At 40.3% G+C, this 18,392-nt stretch overlaps 1 protein-coding gene across 1 annotated transcript; it reads right to left on the reverse strand.

The window, feature by feature from the left end:
• Positions 1 to 1,216: 1,216 nt before the first annotated feature.
• Positions 1,217 to 17,188, reverse strand: sec22a (SEC22 homolog A, vesicle trafficking protein). The gene is made up of 6 exons (XM_079563478.1): positions 16,952 to 17,188; positions 9,276 to 9,439; positions 7,968 to 8,150; positions 5,212 to 5,330; positions 3,216 to 3,281; positions 1,217 to 1,692 (listed from the first exon to the last, which is right to left on the reverse strand). The coding sequence occupies exons 1-6, from the start codon at positions 17,131 to 17,133 to the stop codon at positions 1,492 to 1,494; spliced, it is 915 nt and encodes a 304-aa protein (XP_079419604.1). The 5' UTR covers positions 17,134 to 17,188; the 3' UTR covers positions 1,217 to 1,491.
• Between the last annotated feature and the right edge of the window lie 1,204 nt (positions 17,189 to 18,392).

The raw sequence follows: 18,392 nt of genomic DNA on the forward strand, positions 1-18,392 counted from the left end.
TAACATTGGAACTAATGTAATAACGGTTTAACAGCTGAAATGTAATGGTTGTTACCCTGCTCTTACATTGGTTGATGACAAGGACAGAGAATAAAGTCATTTAACCACCAGTTCTGGCCTTCTTATATTGACTGGAAGCTACAGATATTAATCTTGTTTTGAGCGGTTTTCCCTCATTTAGATTTTTTTCCCCAATCTGACCAAGAATACTTGCAACATGCAACATGTCAGACTGGTTTTAAGGTAATCTCGTTTGAAAAATAAAACAAAATAGCCAATGGGACAAGAGCACCCCTTCTGGAACCGCCACCTTAACGTGGAGGGGTTTGAGCACCCGAATGATCCTGGGAGCTCTGTTCTTGGGGGGCTTCGTGCTCTTGGTAGGGTCTCCCAGGTCAAACAGGTTCTAGGTGACGGGTCAGACAAAGAGCGGTTCAGAAGCCCCTCATGAGAGACCAACAGGCCTGAGAATTATGAGGCCGTCCTTCTGTGGACCCACCACCTGCAGGAGGAGCCATAGGGGCTGGTGCAATGTGATTTGGGCAACTCCAACAGCTGCCCCCACGATCCGGAAACGGAAAAGAGGATGGATGGATGGATGGATGGGACAAGAGCAATTTTCTTACCCCATTGACAAATAAATCAACCTGAAATAAGAACAAAATGTATTGAATCGAGTCAGAAACATGTGGGAACAAGTGAAATCGTCTGTGGTCAAATGCCCAACTAAATCTTAACCAGTCAAAGCAACTCAAATTTAAAATATTATACTCAATTCGAGACATTTAAACTAATCTAGATATACATTTTTGTAGTGTGGCTCACACTGCCTGATGTCGGTCACAGCTCGTCTTCGGTCCTACGGTGGTTCTATTCTAAATCTTACACTCGGCGACCTACGACCTGTTAGATTTTCCCCACGATGACTGAATGATCATTGGTCGCGGCCAAAGTCCCTCCGTGTACACCCGCCTTCAGTTCATTAAGCTCTGCCCTTCAGGGATTTAAAAAGGCTTTTTAAAAGACAAATAGTAGATAAATAATGTCAATGCACTGAAATTCCGTAACAAAATGTGCTTGTTTGATAAAATCATGATATTCCTCTAACAAACTATGATAAACTGTTTTAAAACTCGAAGGCTTTGAGCGCCTCTACAACTGTTTTGAAATGATTTTTTTCTCTTTTTTACACACATTCTTACAGTATTGATAAAACGCATCTGTGATATAGCCCAGTAAATATCGTGTAAGACGTGGAAGTTGCAAAAAGGTGACGTGTGCAGGACTCTCGACATCAAATCCAGCTGCATTTGAGAAAAAAAACAAAAAAACATTCAAAGCTTAAAATAAAATCCATGTATTTGTTTTGTTTTTTGCAAATGTTCCTTGAGTAAATAGTTTGCAGTTCATCTTTGCTTGTTTTTTGAAAAAGTACGGTGTCTCGCTTGTCCAGACAAAAAAAGGTCCACACGCCGCAGACGAAGTCCACGGTCAAACGTTGTAGTCCGGCGCTTTGCCGATGGGCTGCCGGAGCCGGATCTGAAAAGTCATGAACGCCGCCACCGCCACGTGGAACAGGATCTGCCACACGTTCCGCAGTTCGTACAGATACATGTTGCAAAGGCAGATGAGCGCGAAGGCCAAGAACGACTTACCGCTCCTCCACACCGAGAAGTTTGCAAACAGGCAGCACTGTGGAGAGGGAAAAGACACATTCACTTCTTGTTTACAAAGACAGGTTCATTGTTTGGAGTTTGAGGGTTAAAACTATTTGCCGTGGTTAAATGGTTAAAAAATAGTTACAAAAGGTTTTTCAATGGTTTTCTGTAGTATCAGGTGTGCTTATAAACATACTAAAGGTCTACCAAAATCTGACCACTGGAAAGGTCTGATTTTCAAGATGGCGTCCAAGAGGGTGGCGAGATCCTTAAAATGCCCATTACTCCTTTATTATTCATCCTAGACAAGTCATTTTGGTGCCTAACCCCATGTTTTGGGTGTCTAAGAATCCAACGGGCTTGTTCAAATTGTAGTGACATGATCACATAATTATGGTTGGGGCTTTAAAATGAGCCCATCCATGGCCCTCTAAGCCTCTGGGAAGCGATGTAAGGTTGCGTTGAAAATGTGTGCCGTTGCCGTGACAACTCACTAATGTTAATATATAGTCTTTGTCTACGATTTGTATATCATAATTATGTGATCATGTGACTACATGTAACGCTTTCTAATGGAAAACTAGCTTGTTTTGCCACCTACATATGGAGGCACTGCAGCAACGGAGGACAATGTTGGCCCCTAGCGTCGTGGTCATAAAGCAGTGCGACCAAAACCACTGATTTTCATCCTTGTTGTCGTCTCATTGTTGACTTGTTCTCACCTTGTTATAGTCTTGTTTTCATTTCTTTTTTTTATCTTGTTTTCATCCCATTTTAGTCTCGTTTTTGCAGCTTGTCGGTTCATATTCATCTCATTTTTGTTTGATCTAAAGCACTGTTAATTTCGTCGACTAAAATATTTAGTCTTAATTTTAGTCAAAGTGATATTTTTGCCGACTAAAATTGGACTAAAACTAAATTAAAAGTTTTTCATGAGACTAAAACTATGACTAAAATGTCCAGATATTTTAGTCGACTAAAATAAGACTAAATAAAAATGAAAAGGAGAGACTAAAATCATCCAAACTTCTATTCATAGTCTGAAAGAGCCTCATATCATGTAAATTCACTGCCAAAGGATCAGCTCTGAGCTTTGTTCATGTGGAGCAGCTCCATGAAGCAGAAGAGCTTTATTAAATATGATTATAATCAATATTATAAAAACAAAGCCAACTAAATTAGTCTTAAATTTAGTCGACTAAATTGACATTCAATTTTAGTCGACTAAAACTAGACTAAAATTTAAAAGTTTTTTTTGACTAAATCTCGACTAAAATTAAATTACATTTTAGTCAAAAGACTAAGACTAAAACTAAATTAAAATATGTTGTCAAAATTAACACTGATCTGAAGAGACAGACAACGCACGACAAACGGGCGACGCTTGATTCACATTCAGTATCGATACGCTCCAGTTTGACACGATATTTGGCCCGAACCTCCCCTGCGTTTTCCCAAATATCCTTTGCCAGTTTGCCGTTGATGCCGGTGCACCATTACGCCTGCTCCCTGTCAGGCCGCGGAGCCGCTAAGTGGCCTCAGACACAGATGACTGACCTGATAGATGCAGGCCGCCGTGCCCAGGAAAAAGGCAATCACGTAATTAAAGTCTTCGCCGTCGTTCTGAAAGGAAGGAGGAAGAAAAGAAAATGAGAAAATGAGCACAAACAACACGATAAAATGATACACGCAATCGCACTTCTAAGTCTCTTCAAATTTTCCTGTCACACAATGGCCGAGTTGAACTACTGTTATTGCTTTTTATCCATTTTGTCAGACACACTTGGAGAGATCTGAAATTGCATTTTACTTCACAGCACTGTATTAGCATGGTAATATGATGGAAATAGCCTGGTAACACGAGGCAACGGTATTTTCAACACCGTTTTTATTAGAAGAAGAAAATACCAGCCATATTTCCCGGCAATTTACAATCTTTAGACTGGATTGGGCTATGACTGTGGCATTTTCAAGCAAATACCGTAATTACCATGTTAATGCCCTTTTTGGAATCATGACATTTCCATCCATTATACATGTTCCACATTCCTAACCGTTCTACCATACTCGTAGCATCCTAATTCTTCATAGGGATGAGTTTAAAGGCACACTTCACAACTTGCAGGGTCACATTTCAGGGTCAGCTGTACAGAAATGCTCAAAAACTAGCCTTTTCTGGACATCTGGCAACTGATTCTGAACAAAAATAACCTAACATAGACTGAACTGACCACGTATTTGCAGATAATGTGTCTGATTGTGGAGATCTTTTGGAAATTGGGACTTCAATGGATCTGGTAGTGAGAGCACTTGTATGCGAGATTTGGTTCTTTTGTTTTTCCTTTTGCCTCTCTGCTGATTACTTGTTTTCTTTTTGTTAATGTAAGGAGAAAAACGAAGGGGAAACGCGTATTATATTTGAATGTAATAAGCACAATCCCAAATAAAAAGAAAACATTTCCTAAAATTGTTGCAGGCACAGTGTTTTATCCCATAAATGTCCGAGTTCACAAAATACTAAAGGAGGACAAAGCAAATTTTGTCATGTAAAGGGCCTTTCATTCTTCACTAAGATCTTGTATTGATGATGGGAGAGTGTGACCAGTGTGCAAAACCTTCTTCAGTACATCTCAAAGATGCTCAATGGGGTTAAAGGAATAGGCCACCGTTTTTACATACTGAGATATGTTCTTACCTTAGCTTTGACGAGTTCTTTAGGACCTGTCTGATCTTCACCCGTGCCTTCATTCAGAAGCTACCAAGCTCTTCCACGTGTTCCCTATTTAAATATGGTTACGTGAAGAGCTTGGTAGCTTCTATCTTGACCTGTTTTGGAGCTATAGTGGAGAGAGGGAGAGGCTAAATGCTAACGCCGTCTGCGCTGTGTTTACGTGATTGAAGGCACGGGGGAAGACCAGACAGGTCCTAAAGAACTCGTCAAAGCTCAGGTAAGAACATATCTGTAAAAACGGTGGCCTTTTCCTTTAAAGGAATGATGTCTCCTGCTCCCTGAATGACAGTGTCATCTTGGAATATGCCTGTGTCATCAGGGATGAAGAAATCAAAAGATGGAAGAACCTGGTGGTCATTCAGGATGTTCAGATCATCAGCTGATCTCATTCTTTGGGCTCACAGTGTTGCTGAACCTAAACCTGACCAACAGTTTAGTTCAATCCAGGTGCGACTTTGTTTTCGGTCAGGCCTGTGGTGTCGATTTATTCAATTTTCATAAACAGCACAGTGATAAAAACATGTCGCCAATGTTTTCAAGTTTTTCTTTCTTTGGTCAGTAGTTAACACATCGCTGATTAGCCTCCGTCACGCCTTTATCTCTAATTAGCATTTTTCTCAAAGTCAATGGAGATTTTCAATTTGATTTTTACTTTTGGCACCACCCAATCACGTTTTCATTGACTAGTTAAACCGTCTGTCGACAGCACTGGGTCCGAGGCTCATATTGTTTTACCTCATATTTTACCTCAAATACCTCATATTTTGTTAAATCTAATCTAAGCAGACAAACCCTATAGCACAGTATATACCGTCTCCTGACCTGCAGAATGCTCTCTATGGCGTGCACCCCTCGGAGCAGGTTGAGGCCTCCGCAGAGGACAGTGAGCACACAGGAGACCACCCCGGGCAGCGACACGGGCTCCAGCAGCTGAGTGGGAGCTGAGAGAAGGACAGAGCAACGCACCGTCAGCAGAAAAACACCAGCGAAAGGCTCATACATGCACAGCGGGAATATATGTCCCTGCTCCATATAGAACACAAAGTCATAAATACATTAGGGCAGGATGAGGACAAGCTTTTGGAGGGACAGCGCTCACAAGTGTCTACATCCATCAAAAAAGATACAGGGCGCTTGTAGATTAAATGTAATATAGTAAATGTATAGAGTATAAATACTTTTCTTCTCACATGAGGCTACAGTCACCTTTCAAAGATGCTTGCCAGTAAATACTAGCAAAGTAAAGCTGTAATTAAACCCTGATAAAAGGGACAAATCAAACAAATTTAGGAAGATTTAGCGCAGAGGTCAGGGAATGGCGAACATCTGTCCAGATCCGGACCTGACCCTTAGATCTGAACAGGGGCGGACTGGGACTGAAAAACACCCCCTGGACTCTGGTCAGCCTGGCCCAAATTAGCGTAAATGCAACACTTCCACAAATACAGATGTTGACCTCTTACCACCCGCCTTAACCAAGAGCATTTTTGTTGCTTTTTCATTACTTTTTTGTGGCTTTTTGGCGTGTTTTCGTCTCTTGTTTTTTTTTTTTTTTTTTCATGTTATTGTTGTTTTTTCCATCGCTTTTTTCATTGCTTTTGCCCCTTAACTCCCACGTGAACCGAGCACATTTTCTCCAGTTTGGCTTCACCCCAGTCCAAAAGGTTCTGGAAAAAAGCTGTGGAAATAGCAACAAAACTGAGACAAAAACAATGATGGAAAATGGACAAAAAGTGAGAAAACATTGATAAAAAAGTGGCAAAAATGTCACAAGAAATTGACGAAAAATGGACGAAAAAAAAGACAAAAATTTGACAAAAATGTGACAAAAATTGACGAAAAAATTGACGAAAAAATGACAGAAATGTGACAAAAAATGACCAAAAAATTGATAAAAATGTGACAAAAAAGACAAACATTTGATAAAAATTGGACAAAAAAATGACAAAAAAATTTACCAAAAAATGTGACAAAAATCTGATAAAAAAAATTGACGAAAAAATGACAAAAATGTGACAAAAATGACAAAAAAATGACAAAAAAGTTACAAAAATGAGTTGAATACCCAACAAAAAAATGATGGAAAAAAAATCTGATGACGGGAGGAAAAAGATCCTCTCGGTTCAGACGGGAGTTAAGAGGTTAAGCTTTTAGATTTGGGTAAAGCTCGGTTTCGCCTGGGGGTAAGGGTAAGGTAAAGTGAGAGGCCAGACCGGTAGCCCTAGAGCCAGTGGCCCTCCTGTGCTCTTCCAGAATGGACATATGACCAGCCCGCCGCTGGATCTGAACTTTGGACCCGACCGTAAAGTCCCTCGGTCGAGCTGCGTCGTGGTCTTTCCCTCGGTCTCATTTTCTAAATAAAAAGGCAGGTCTTAATCTGGACTAAACCAGGTCGAAGCAGGGCTCAGTGTGTTGTGCCAGTCAAAACGGAGAAACGCAGCGCTTCATTGGTAACACTGTAAACAATATATTAACATTCTGCTATTTCGGACCATGATGTTTTAGTCTTGTTTTGTATTGAGTTAAAAAATAATACTAATAGGATTCAAATAATTGCATTCTTTTCATTCCAAACTGTAATTATTATAAAGGCTAAAAAACAAATGCATTATTGCCCCCTTATAAACGCAAATTGACCCCGTATGTTCCAGATCTTTGCTTCTTATTTCAGGACTCCTGCTTTACCTGTACTGTGGCGTCTGTGGCAGCAGTGCCGTACTTTTACGCACTCACGCAAACTATTTGAGATGCTAAAATTTTTAGCGGCAACAGGATCTGTAAAACTACTGAGACAATTCTTTCCAGCTACAAAAAAAAAAATAACAGCTTTTCCAGATATCAGACACTTTAGGGAGAAAACAAACAAAAAATACACAATCGATATGCGACACCCTTTTCTGAGTCTTCCCCTTCTTCTCTAATCCTACGTTTTGCTCCACAACATATCTTCGTCAAACATTATGTCGACTATAATGCCTTTGCAATATCACAAACAAACAGAAATCATCATTTGGTTAACTACTTCATAGCTAATTCCAAGCTAAAGATAATCGATTTAACAAAAAGTGAAGCGTTTCATATTTCCTGTCATCGTATGTCTTGAAGGCAGTTTCACTCTTTGCTGAATAATTGAGATGTTCAAATCATTAAAGGCTCAAGTGGAGGGTTTTTGAAAGCTTAAAATGTCTTCATTTTTATTCACAAGAGGCTTCCTTTTCCTTTGAAGAATCTGTCATAAGAATCAACTCGTGTGATTCTCTGTTGAATTGAGTCAAGCAGTATTTGAACGCGGCGCCTACTGTCATAAGTGGCCCTTCATCCGAAATAATAAAGTGAACAAAGCTATTTTCAAACTTACTCTCAACCCGCCACGCATTATTACGTTAAGCCCTGAATCTTCATAACACAGAGCGCAGTTACAAGCTCTTAGCGAGAGAATATTCATAGTGGAGAATGAGAGACTGGCTGAATATGCTGATAACTCCAAAATGCATGACTCAAACAGACCCAGGGGTGTTTTTTATATGAAGGAAGAACATTAAGGGCATGAGAAATGAAGGGTCTGCTGCAGTTTTTACCGATGCCGTTGTACTTGGCGCTGGAGTCTTTTCGGGAGCAGCCGTTGAGCGCCTGCAGCTCGTCCAGAGACAGCGCGTACGGGGGCCTCAGCCTGATCTCCGTCTGCATGTCCGACAGGTTGATTTTCGTGGAGAGGGAGCGCGGGTTGTTGTAGCGCTGCTTTGTCTTCTGGATAAACGTGTCTGAGGGAGGAGAGGCAGAGCGAAAACAGAGGTGACGGACAGCGGGGGTCAGCGGAGCCTGGCGCGGGGGGGGATTTGATTGGCACCCACAGCTGGAATGTGTTTCTACACCTTCGACTTGAGCGGAAATAGTGACCCACTGAAAAAACCCAAATGGCAGTCCGAGAACTAAACCAGAAACTTAATTTACCGTAAATTCTCTAATACTGGCCTGTATTCCATTAGCGGCCGGGTCTCTAACAGAGGCCGGGTTCGAGGCTTACGGAGGCAAATTAAAGCCGGTCTCTAAAACAGGCCGGGGCTTTTATTAGAAACTACAGCAGTAGAAATATTCCCCATGTTAGGAATTTGTCTCATACTGGTGTAAATGAAAACTCACGTGCAGGAAGTAAACAAACGGGAACCCGGGCCGAGGGGGACGCTGCGGAGGAGCTGATCCGAGCGTGACTTTGACACAGATTTAGCCACTTTTCAAACCTCCTGTGACAATATTTGGAAACAGGGCAAACAACAAATGTTGTGTGACCCTCCAGGGTTTTAGTAAAGTCACCATCGCGTCTTCAAAGCACGTCCAGCTGCTCCGTGTGCAGGTCAGTCCCACGCCTCAAAATAACTCCTCCCATCAGCGCGAGCGTCTCGTCTTCTCTCGGGTCAGTCTCATGATCGATCACAAACACAAACGCTCCGTCTAAACTCGCCTTTTACACGAGATAACAACAAATAATCCGGTCCGCGGTAAAAACAAAACAGAAACCTACAGTGACATTGATGTCAAAGCTCCGCTAACAGCAACGAAACACTTCCTGTTGTCCCGACAAAATAAAAGGCGTCAATGTTCCAGCCGCTGGGAGAGGGTTTGAAATGTTCATTAATAAATGAACCTAATATTTTAGGTGCAAATGGACACAAATGTCGTTTTTCTTCGTTTTCCTGGTCGTCCGTTTTGCTCAAATAGAAATAAAGGCCTGTCTTTAATTGTGGCCTGGTTCCAATAAAGGCCTGGTCCCAGATGCCCTTGAGTAAATAAAGGTCCCGGCCTATATTAGAGCATTTACGTATTTACATTTACATATTTTACAATAAGTTGCTGTGTCGGTAAAAATCAAAGCCTGACTCTGAACTCACCAAACTCTATGAAGGAGTACGGCCGCACCGCGCTGCCGATTCTCTTGGGCTCGTACGCGACGATGAACTCCCTCTGCAGCTCGTCCAGGAAACAGAAGGCCAGGACGTTGGGGTAGCTGGCCGTGCACACCATGAGGTAGCCCACGCCCAGGGAGCTTGTGAAACTGAAATCACACGCAAAATCAATCAGGCAAAACATTTATAACCGTGAACAGGTGAAGTGGAGAACACAGACCCTCTTCTTGATTTTCCAATCAATCCGAGTTGTGGAGACATTTGAGAACTCTCTTCTGGTGAGATAGGCCTGAAGGCATAAAGGGCCGATGTCACCGGCCTAGAGACGAGTTGGAGACTTGAGTCGAGACGTCCCTGTAGATAAAGCGAGCCTCAAGGTAGTCGGGCTCAAGTTTTTTTTTTTACATTTTTTATTAATGTCATTATAGTCTCTAATAAAAATCTACGCTATTTTCTTAGTCTATTGGATACAAAATGTGGTTATACGCAATATAAAATAGAGGAGTCTGGGAGGGAGGTAGTGCAGGTGCAGGTGGTGCTGTGTTGTCATGTTTAAGCAGCATGGCCAGGCTGTGATGCCGGCACCACACAGAGAACATCACTCTTCTCTCTTTCTCTCAGGACAGCATTTCATTAACAGTGGATGAATAAGCAGTTTGGTTCCTGTGTTACTGCATAAAAAGTAGGCTTTTGTAAATACAGTGCGATGTTTATGAACAATAAGGCGGAAAACAGGAGACAGAGACATTGAGCTGTGGCGTTGGCACATAACCTGCTCCGCGCCGCGTACATCTCTGCCCTCCCCAGGTATGTGCGCTACTGCTGCGTGCACGTATACCGTGCGCATAGCCATGTACCTCGCTAACATGGTGCGGCTGCACTGTGCAGATGCTCCTGTCTGAGCCTTTAATAAATCATTATTTATATTACGTCGTGTTTGTTTCCCCTTTGAGTTCCCCTTGGTGTCTGACACAACTGCTTGAGACGTACCCATATGTCCACGCTGAAATTGAACATTTTGTTTCCATCAGCCTGGAGGTTGGTCCTTAAACGACTGTGAGGTGTGAGACCTGGTTTACACATTGTGTAATACAGCTCTTGCGGGATAACAATGTCCATAAATTCCAAATTTCTTTCTGACTAAAATGACTAGTTTTTATTATTTATTTCAGCCAGGCAACTTTCCATGGTCTTATGTTGTGTTGCAAAGTTAGGTTCATATCCTCGGCATCTGACCCGTCCTTCAATGTTCCCCCAAAATAGGAGCTTTTTCAAATCAGAAAGTAGGGCTGCACAACAAACTATAGTTCTTCCAATATTAGGTGACGTAATATCCGTAACAAAACAAAACAAAAAATTTGCAAAAGGCAAGTTTTTCTTTTCATTTTAGCCCTGTTTTGGTCTTTTTAAAATCGACACAAACATTTATAACATTAGTCTGGCGTTATAAGTGATTTGCCTCAGGTGCACTGTGGAGTGTGTCAGACTGTTTTTAATGCAGGCTAGCTGATACCATAGAAATGCACTAGCCTAGCACAAGCCTAGCACCACAAAACTCTTCAAATATAAGAACTGCATGAATTCCAAAATCTCCAGAAATCAGCAACACTCTGGATAACTCGGAAATGAGACCCTATGTCAAAAATCCTGAAATATCCCTTTAAAGGATACATCAGTGCTTTATCAGCGCATTTGGCAAATCAAAATTACATATAAAATACACTAATTAAAAAGATTACTGACATTTGCACCCATTACGACTTAATTAAACATTCAATTAGGTTCCTATCAGGCCTGCGGAGCTAATTCAATTGATAAACCAAGCACAAATTAAGTCCCCAGATAGAAAAGATTCAATATTATCAGGCGAAGCTGGAGGCAGGTTATCAGAACATGGAAAACGGTGTAAAACAGAAATGTCAACAAGGATACGGGCTAATTGGGTGATGATTATGAGGCGGAATTAATAACACGGTGAAGACGAGGGAAATGTCACGGCAGAAAGTGGAGAAGCCGAAGAGGCACACAGCGGGAGCGGGATTAGGGCAGTGGAATAGGTTATAATAAAGGTTATAATAGGGGTAACAAACAGGGCTGAACAATGTTGAAAAAGTATCTAATTCTGATTTTTCGGCCAAGTACTGCGATTGTGATATACAGTGTTTAACCTCTTAACTCTCCCGCCTGAACCGAGAGGATCTTTTTCCTCACGTCATCAGATTTTTTTTTCCATCATTTTTTTGTTGGGTATTCAACTCATTTTTGTTACTCATTTTTTGACATTTTTTGCCACATTTTTTATCATTTTTTCATCATTTTTTTCATCTAATTTTTTTCATTTTTTGGTCAAATTTTTATCAAATTTTTGTCACATTTTTGTCATTTTTTTGTAATTTTTTTGTCACTTTTTGTCATTTTTTTGTCATTTTTTGTCATTTTTTCTTCTAATTTTGGCATTTTTTGGTCAATTTTTTGGTCAATTTTTTGTCACATTTTTGTCATTTTTTTGTCACTTTTGTATAATTTTTTTGTCACTTTTTTGTCATTTTTTTTGTCATTTTTTGTCACTTTTTTTGTCTTTTTTTGTCTTTTTTGTCACTTTTTTGTCATTTTTTTTGTCATTTTTTGTCCCTTTTTTTGTCTTTTTTTGTCTTTTTTGTCACTTTTTTGTCATTTTTTTTGTCATTTTTTGTCACTTTTTTTGTCTTTTTTTGTCTTTTTTGTCATTTTTTCGTAATTTTTTCGTCATCTTTTCGTCATTTTTTCGTCTAATTTTTGTAATTTTTTGTGACATTTTGGCACTTTTTCATCAATTTTTCGTCACTTTTTTCTCACTTTTTTGTCACATTTTCATAATTGTTTTCGTCTCAGTTTTGTTGCTATTTTCACACCTTTTTTCCAGAAGCTTTTGGATTGGGGTAAAGCCAAACTGGAGAAAATATGCTCGGTTCAGGTGGGAGTTAAGGGGTTATAATCAGAAATGACTCACTTCACAGAGCACTTCGAAGACCTTTTGAGAGAAAGCTGAAATATGAGCTGTAAAACAACACACTCAAGCATTTCTGAACTTGTCTGTAGAAAATCCAGCAGATTTCAAAACTAACACGACCCCAAGGAGACACATTTTTGTAGCTTGCAGTTGATATTTGCAAATCGCCAAAATATGTGCAGCTGTCCTGGAAACGGACTCATTTCAGCCAAAAAATGTTTTATTTGATTTGGATTTTTATTTTGCCAGGATAGTCTCCCTGAGATTCAGAATCTCTTCTTCAGGGGAATCCTGGCCCCAGAGGAGGAACCCTATTGTACATAGTTTTGTGTAGGCCAGACCGGGTGAGCTATTCTTACAAAACAAAACAATCAGACTATAAGGTGTGACAAATATATCGATTTTGCAATATATCGTGATATTTTGCAGGACAACACGATACCAATATTTTTTATTCTGCCCGATACTTTAGATGACATCATGCATAGTATTAATGAGGTAGCAGGGGGCGGCACTACAATTTTAAGCACTTGGAACAAAAATTGACACACAAATGTATTACTTTTACTGATAGTTTTTATAATCATAAATAAGAATAATTTGTGGTTGATTTATTCCTTTTCTTGTTTATTTAAATGTAAATAAAGTGATGCCACTGACAGATCTATAGACTCATTTTCAGTGTTTAAAGTCAGGGATCATCTACTTACTTATTCATTTAAAGGGACTATACAGAGTTTAAAAATGTACAAATTAAGTATTTTCCTCCCTCTACATGTTCCAACAATGTCCTAATGTGTAGAATGAGCCCAGACCTGTTCACCAGAACTGCCTCTGAAATCCTGTCACTCAAAAAGGTGTTGATTCGGGTCTGAAGTGCCGTCATGCACGAGCTAAACATAGAAGCTGCAGTTACACATATGACCTGAGTTGGCGGTAGTGAGTATAAAATGGCTAACTTGCATCTAGCCCCTTTAAGAAAAATTGGTACAATGCACATTAAAACAAATATAAATCACGAAAAAATGCAGTATGTTAAAAAAGGTTAAAAATCACATCTTTCTGTAGAAATAATGATTTATCGCTATTGTTGTTTTTGTGTAAATATAGCGATTATTGCAGTATCGACTTATCGTTATCGTGAGACATGTATCGTGTATTGGGCAGCACGGAAGCGCAGCGGTTAGCGCTCATGCTTCACAGCTAAAAGGTCCAGGGTTCGATTCCCACCAGGACGGGGCCTTTCTGTGTGGAGTTTGCATGTTCTCCTCGTGTCTTGCATGTTCTCCTCGTGTCTTTCCCCTACCACTAAAAACATGTACAATAGTCCAGGATGAATGATGTTGGACAGAGGGGCCGTTGGCGCAGATGTGTGCAGTTGCGACAGTGCTTCTGTCAGTCTCCCCCAGGGGAAACTGAACCTTCAAACGTAGTTTACACCACCGAGTATGGAGTGAATGTAAAGCGCTTTGTGACTATATCTGTGAAATGCGCTATATAAATAAAGATCTTCTTCTTTTGTATCAAATTGTGAGATACCCAGGAGTTCCTACTCCTAGGTAATAGCAAAGATACTTCAACTAAATTTAAGACATTGACTTGAATTGTGTCCTTATACTTTATTTACCTGATGGGTTTGTAGATTATGTTCAAAATGCTCAGCTGGAAAAGAAAACACATCTAAAAATGTATCATTTCTGCAGCACCACTGTGCATACAATTACTTTTGCATATTCCACTCGTACTCCTGCTTCACGCAACATCCTACAACAGTGGCCTCCAACATATTTCACCCTGTGAACTACATTTACTTTACACAAATGCCAGAGAGTCACTTGAGCTTTAGGTGGAGTTTATCTTGGAGAGTTAGGAGCCATGATGATATTTGATTGATAAAGTTTGTAGGTGAAGGGGTTTGTTTATTTGGTCGGGACAGTGCACGTTAATGAACATACATGGGACTCATGCATGTAAACACGGCACTCTGGATTGTAGCCTTATGCTTGTCCCCCACTCGCACTCATCCAAAAGACCATAAAACTTTGGAGACTTTTCACAAACACCTTTAACATGTTTCGCTTTTCTCCTCCAATGTGTCAGGAAAGAACCCACTTCAACACCGCGTCTTCCCGAGACTTGAAGCCCTAATTGATTAAAGCGACGCGTGTATCAAACAGACGCCTGACGGTGGAGGGTGAAGTAAGTGACTCTGACTTGCTTTCATGTCCGTTTCCTTCATCTCGAAAAGGCTCATTGACACTGAACAAATCGAAGGCGGCAAGTTTACACAGAAGCAAAAACACATCCAAGGAAATCAATATCAATTTGCTTCAGTGACAAGGCTCTGCTTAATTGGATCTAAGTAAAGTACAACCTGGGACACGCCAGAGAATTTCAAAATCTTAGACAATTTTAAAAAGAAATAAATCATACTCTCTCTCCTGCAGGAGCTGGTGATGAGGCCGAGGAGCTCCTTCAGTGAGAGGCTCTCGCTCTCCTGCTCAAAGGACAGGCTCAGGAGATCCTTCTTGCCCAAAGCAATCAGGCTGTATAACAAATCCTTGTGTGGGAGGGGCTAAATGGGAATGAAATGGCTTTACAGTACTTCTATATCTTTATATTTATTCTCTGCACTGTCCTATTTATTGAATGTTTTGCTAGTTATTTTAAATCTGATGTTTTTATGTGTGACTTGATTGTACAGCTGATGAACTGACTTTCTTTCAGGATTAATAAAGTATATAGCATTGTATCGTATCGTATCGTATCGCTTCGTATCGTATCGTATCTGAACCTTGATCCCCTAATCTCAAGCACATTGTTAGAAAATGCAACATTTACTATATTGACTTATTGTTAAATAAAAACTAAATAAACGATACATTTTTGGGCTCGATATTTATCGTCTGTACATTTATCAGCATTTCACCCACGTTCTTTCCTTGTAAAACTCAGATTTTTAACTGAAGCAAATTGAGTTTCATAATATTTCATGTTTATTGCGGCCTGTGTGGCATTTTTGGATATGATGATGCACTTTTTGAACAAAGCTTTACTGTCATTTTTATGCTTGACAGTATCGAGTATCGTTAGAGTCAATAATAATCGTTTATCACGATACTTTCCTGCCTCGATATATCGAACTTCAATTTTGCTATTGTGACAGGCCTAGCAACATTGCTCTACCACAGCTGAAACAAAATATCCCGAATTTCACTGGCTGAATTTCATGCAATCTCACCGCACCCATCCTCTTGCTCCCCTTTGCTGCGCAGAATTAAGTTTGGCAAGAGATCAAGAGGAAAGCATTTCCTGGACACATAGGACCTCAGGAGGAACTGTCGCTGCTAAGAACAGCCACTACCCATTAGTCAGATTACTCAAAGCTGCGCGAGTGGGTCGAAACACAGCTCCAGGTAGGGCTGTGCAATTAATCAAAGTTCAATAACGATTTCGATTACAACAGTAAACGATTACAAAATTAGCATCATCGCAAAAAATCGATTATAATTTTTTTTTTTCCCACTTTTTTTGTTTCACTTTTTTTTTTTCTTTTTTTTTTTTTCCAAAGAAGACTTGCGTTATTTCAGGCCGCTGGGATTATTTTCCCTTCGCTTTTCACGTGCCACGGCTCATGCTTTTGTCATAGAAACAAACGGCGCTGTGTGATGATGTCATCAGGCCGCACTGCTTAGTTTCCTTGCGCAGGTGTGAGGGCCGGCCAGCAGGGGGCAGGTGTGAAACAGGGACCTCTCTTTAATCAAGGCGTACTTGAAATTATTTGTACTTTTATGACTGTCCAGAAAACATAAAATATCATCAGTGTTTTGATTGATAAATAAATAAAATAAAGACTACATAAAGACTACACACTAACGGGCTCTTCATTTATCCTTCTTTACCATTAACATTGTCTCTTGTCAGAGCCTCCACAGCCACACTGTACCTGGTGCAGTGTTAATTTTGACATATTTTAATTTAGTTTTAGTCTTTTGACAAAAATGTAATTCGATTTTAGTTTAGTTTTAGTCAAAAAAATATCTTCAATTTTAGTCTAGTTTTAGTCGACTAAAATTGCAAGTAAATTTAGTCAAATTTAAGACGAATTTAGTCGACTTTGCATTTAAAATATTCATTATAATCATATTTAATCTTGTTCCTCTGCTTCATGGAGCTGCTCCACATGAACAAAGCTCAGAGCTGATCCTTTGGCAGAGAATTTACATGATCTGAGGCTCTTTCAGACGGTCAGTAGATGTTTGGATGATTTTAGTCTCTCCTTTCATTTTTATTTAGTCTTATTTTAGTCGACTAAAATATCTGGACATTTTAGTCATAGTTTTAGTCTCATGAAAAACTTTTACTTTAGTTTTAGTCGTCAAAAATATCACTTTGACTAAAATTAAGACTAAATATTTTAGTCGACGAAATTAACACTGACCTGGTGTCCAGATACAAAAGCCTCTGGATATGCATGTGGCAGCATCAAGGGAAAAGAAAGTGAGACGCAAAGTTTCTAATATACGACTGATAAACTGAGCTACAGCTTCAGCTTTGCACCTCTCACTTACAATTCACATCTTTTCACATCATTGTTCAGCCAGAAGTCATCGCATCCTTATATTCTTACGCTCCAACCAAATAAAATGCCGTTACTTTCTGATGAACCTACTTGACATTGTAGGGTCCTGACTTGAGGCTGCAGCGGTCGGGGAACTGGCCGAGTTTCTTGGACAGGGTTTTGATGTGTCTCTTCGTCTCCTGCAGCTCGGCGTCCTGTTCGTAATCTGTGGAGGCCGAGAGGGGCAGGCCGTCTTTGACCCGCACCACGGAGGCAAACACCACCATCGACATCGTCACAGCAGTCACATCCAACTACATCCAGTTATGTCCAGTTACATTCAGAAGGGTGGAGACCTGGGGAAGAGAAGAAGCAATTTCTACTTTTGGACGTTTGAAAGTACAAGCAGAAGAGATCAAGTACTGACCCGCCTACATTAATTGATCAACAATACTTTAAAAAGAACCCTCACAAACACAGCAATTCTCTATTTTCTACTGTATTGATTTTGTTTGCCTTGTAACGTTATATTTTGCTCAACAAATAAACTTTCTTGGCCTTTCCTCGCCTGACATGTCTTTTATCCTGGATGGTTTTCATTATTAATATTACGCGCCACAAATTTCTTCGTCCTCTTCTCCAAAACCGAACAAATTCATAGAAGAAAAAGGTACAAACTAGGTAGTAGCACAACACAATAACATGGATTCAATCTGTAACTCTTCACAAGCTCCAGTTTGGCTTTACCCAAATCTAAAAGCGTCTAGTACAGAGATTAGCGCTCTTGCTTCACAGCTGGAAGGTCCGAGTTCGATTCCCAGCTGGACGGGCCTTTCTGTGTGGACTCTGCACGTTCTCCCGTGTCTGTGTAGGTTTCCTCTGGGTACTCCGGTTTCCCCTACCACTAAAAACATGTACAATAGGCCGGGGTGAATGAGAGTGTGTTTGAGAGTGTGCGTGGGGATGACAGATGGAAATTAGCTACAAGGCTACAATCCGGTCTGGCTTGTTCAACATGCACCGTCCCTACCAAATAAACCAACATGCAAACAAACAAACTTACAGCCTACAGGCCAGTGCCTCATTTGAAAGCTAAGTTACTGAAAGGTATCTTCTTCTGCACTTTGCTATTGCTGTGTTTTTGTTGAGTTTTCTTCACACATTTAGTGTCACATTTTTGTTGCTCTTCTGTTGCATTTTCATCCTTGATTTTGTCCCATTTTTCTTGCTATACTGACACTTTTTTCAAGAAGAACTGTGCTCGTTTCAGGTGGGGGTTAAAGGAATAGGCCACCGTTTTTACATACTGAGATATGTTCTTACCTTAGCTTTGACGAGTTCTTTAGGACCTGTCTGATCTTCCTCCGAGCCTTCAGTCACGTAAACACAGCGCAGACGGCGTTAGCATTTAGCCTCTCCCCCTCTCCTCTATAGCTCCAAAACAGGTCAAGATAGAAGCTACCAAGCTCTTCCACGTTTCCCTATTTAAATATGGTTACGTGAAGTGTTCCACTACAAAGTATAATTACACAAAATTAAACAATGTGGATTT

This window comes from Gobius niger (assembly GCF_951799975.1).
Source record: "Gobius niger genome assembly, chromosome: 9".
Taxonomy (NCBI): Eukaryota; Metazoa; Chordata; class Actinopteri; order Gobiiformes; family Gobiidae; genus Gobius; species Gobius niger.

Excerpts from the sequence above, each read along its gene's own strand:
- sec22a (XM_079563478.1), bottom strand. The coding sequence starts at position 17,133 with ATGTCGATGGTGGTGTTTGCCTCCGTGGTGCGGGTCAAAGACGGCCTG. Across the intron at positions 5,331-7,967 it reads CGCCAAGTACAACGGCATCG|CTCCCACTCAGCTGCTGGAG; the intron begins GTAAAAACTGCA and ends TCCTTCTCTCAG. Across the intron at positions 1,693-3,215 it reads CGGCGGCCTGCATCTATCAG|TGCTGCCTGTTTGCAAACTT; the intron begins GTCAGTCATCTG and ends CCCTCTCCACAG.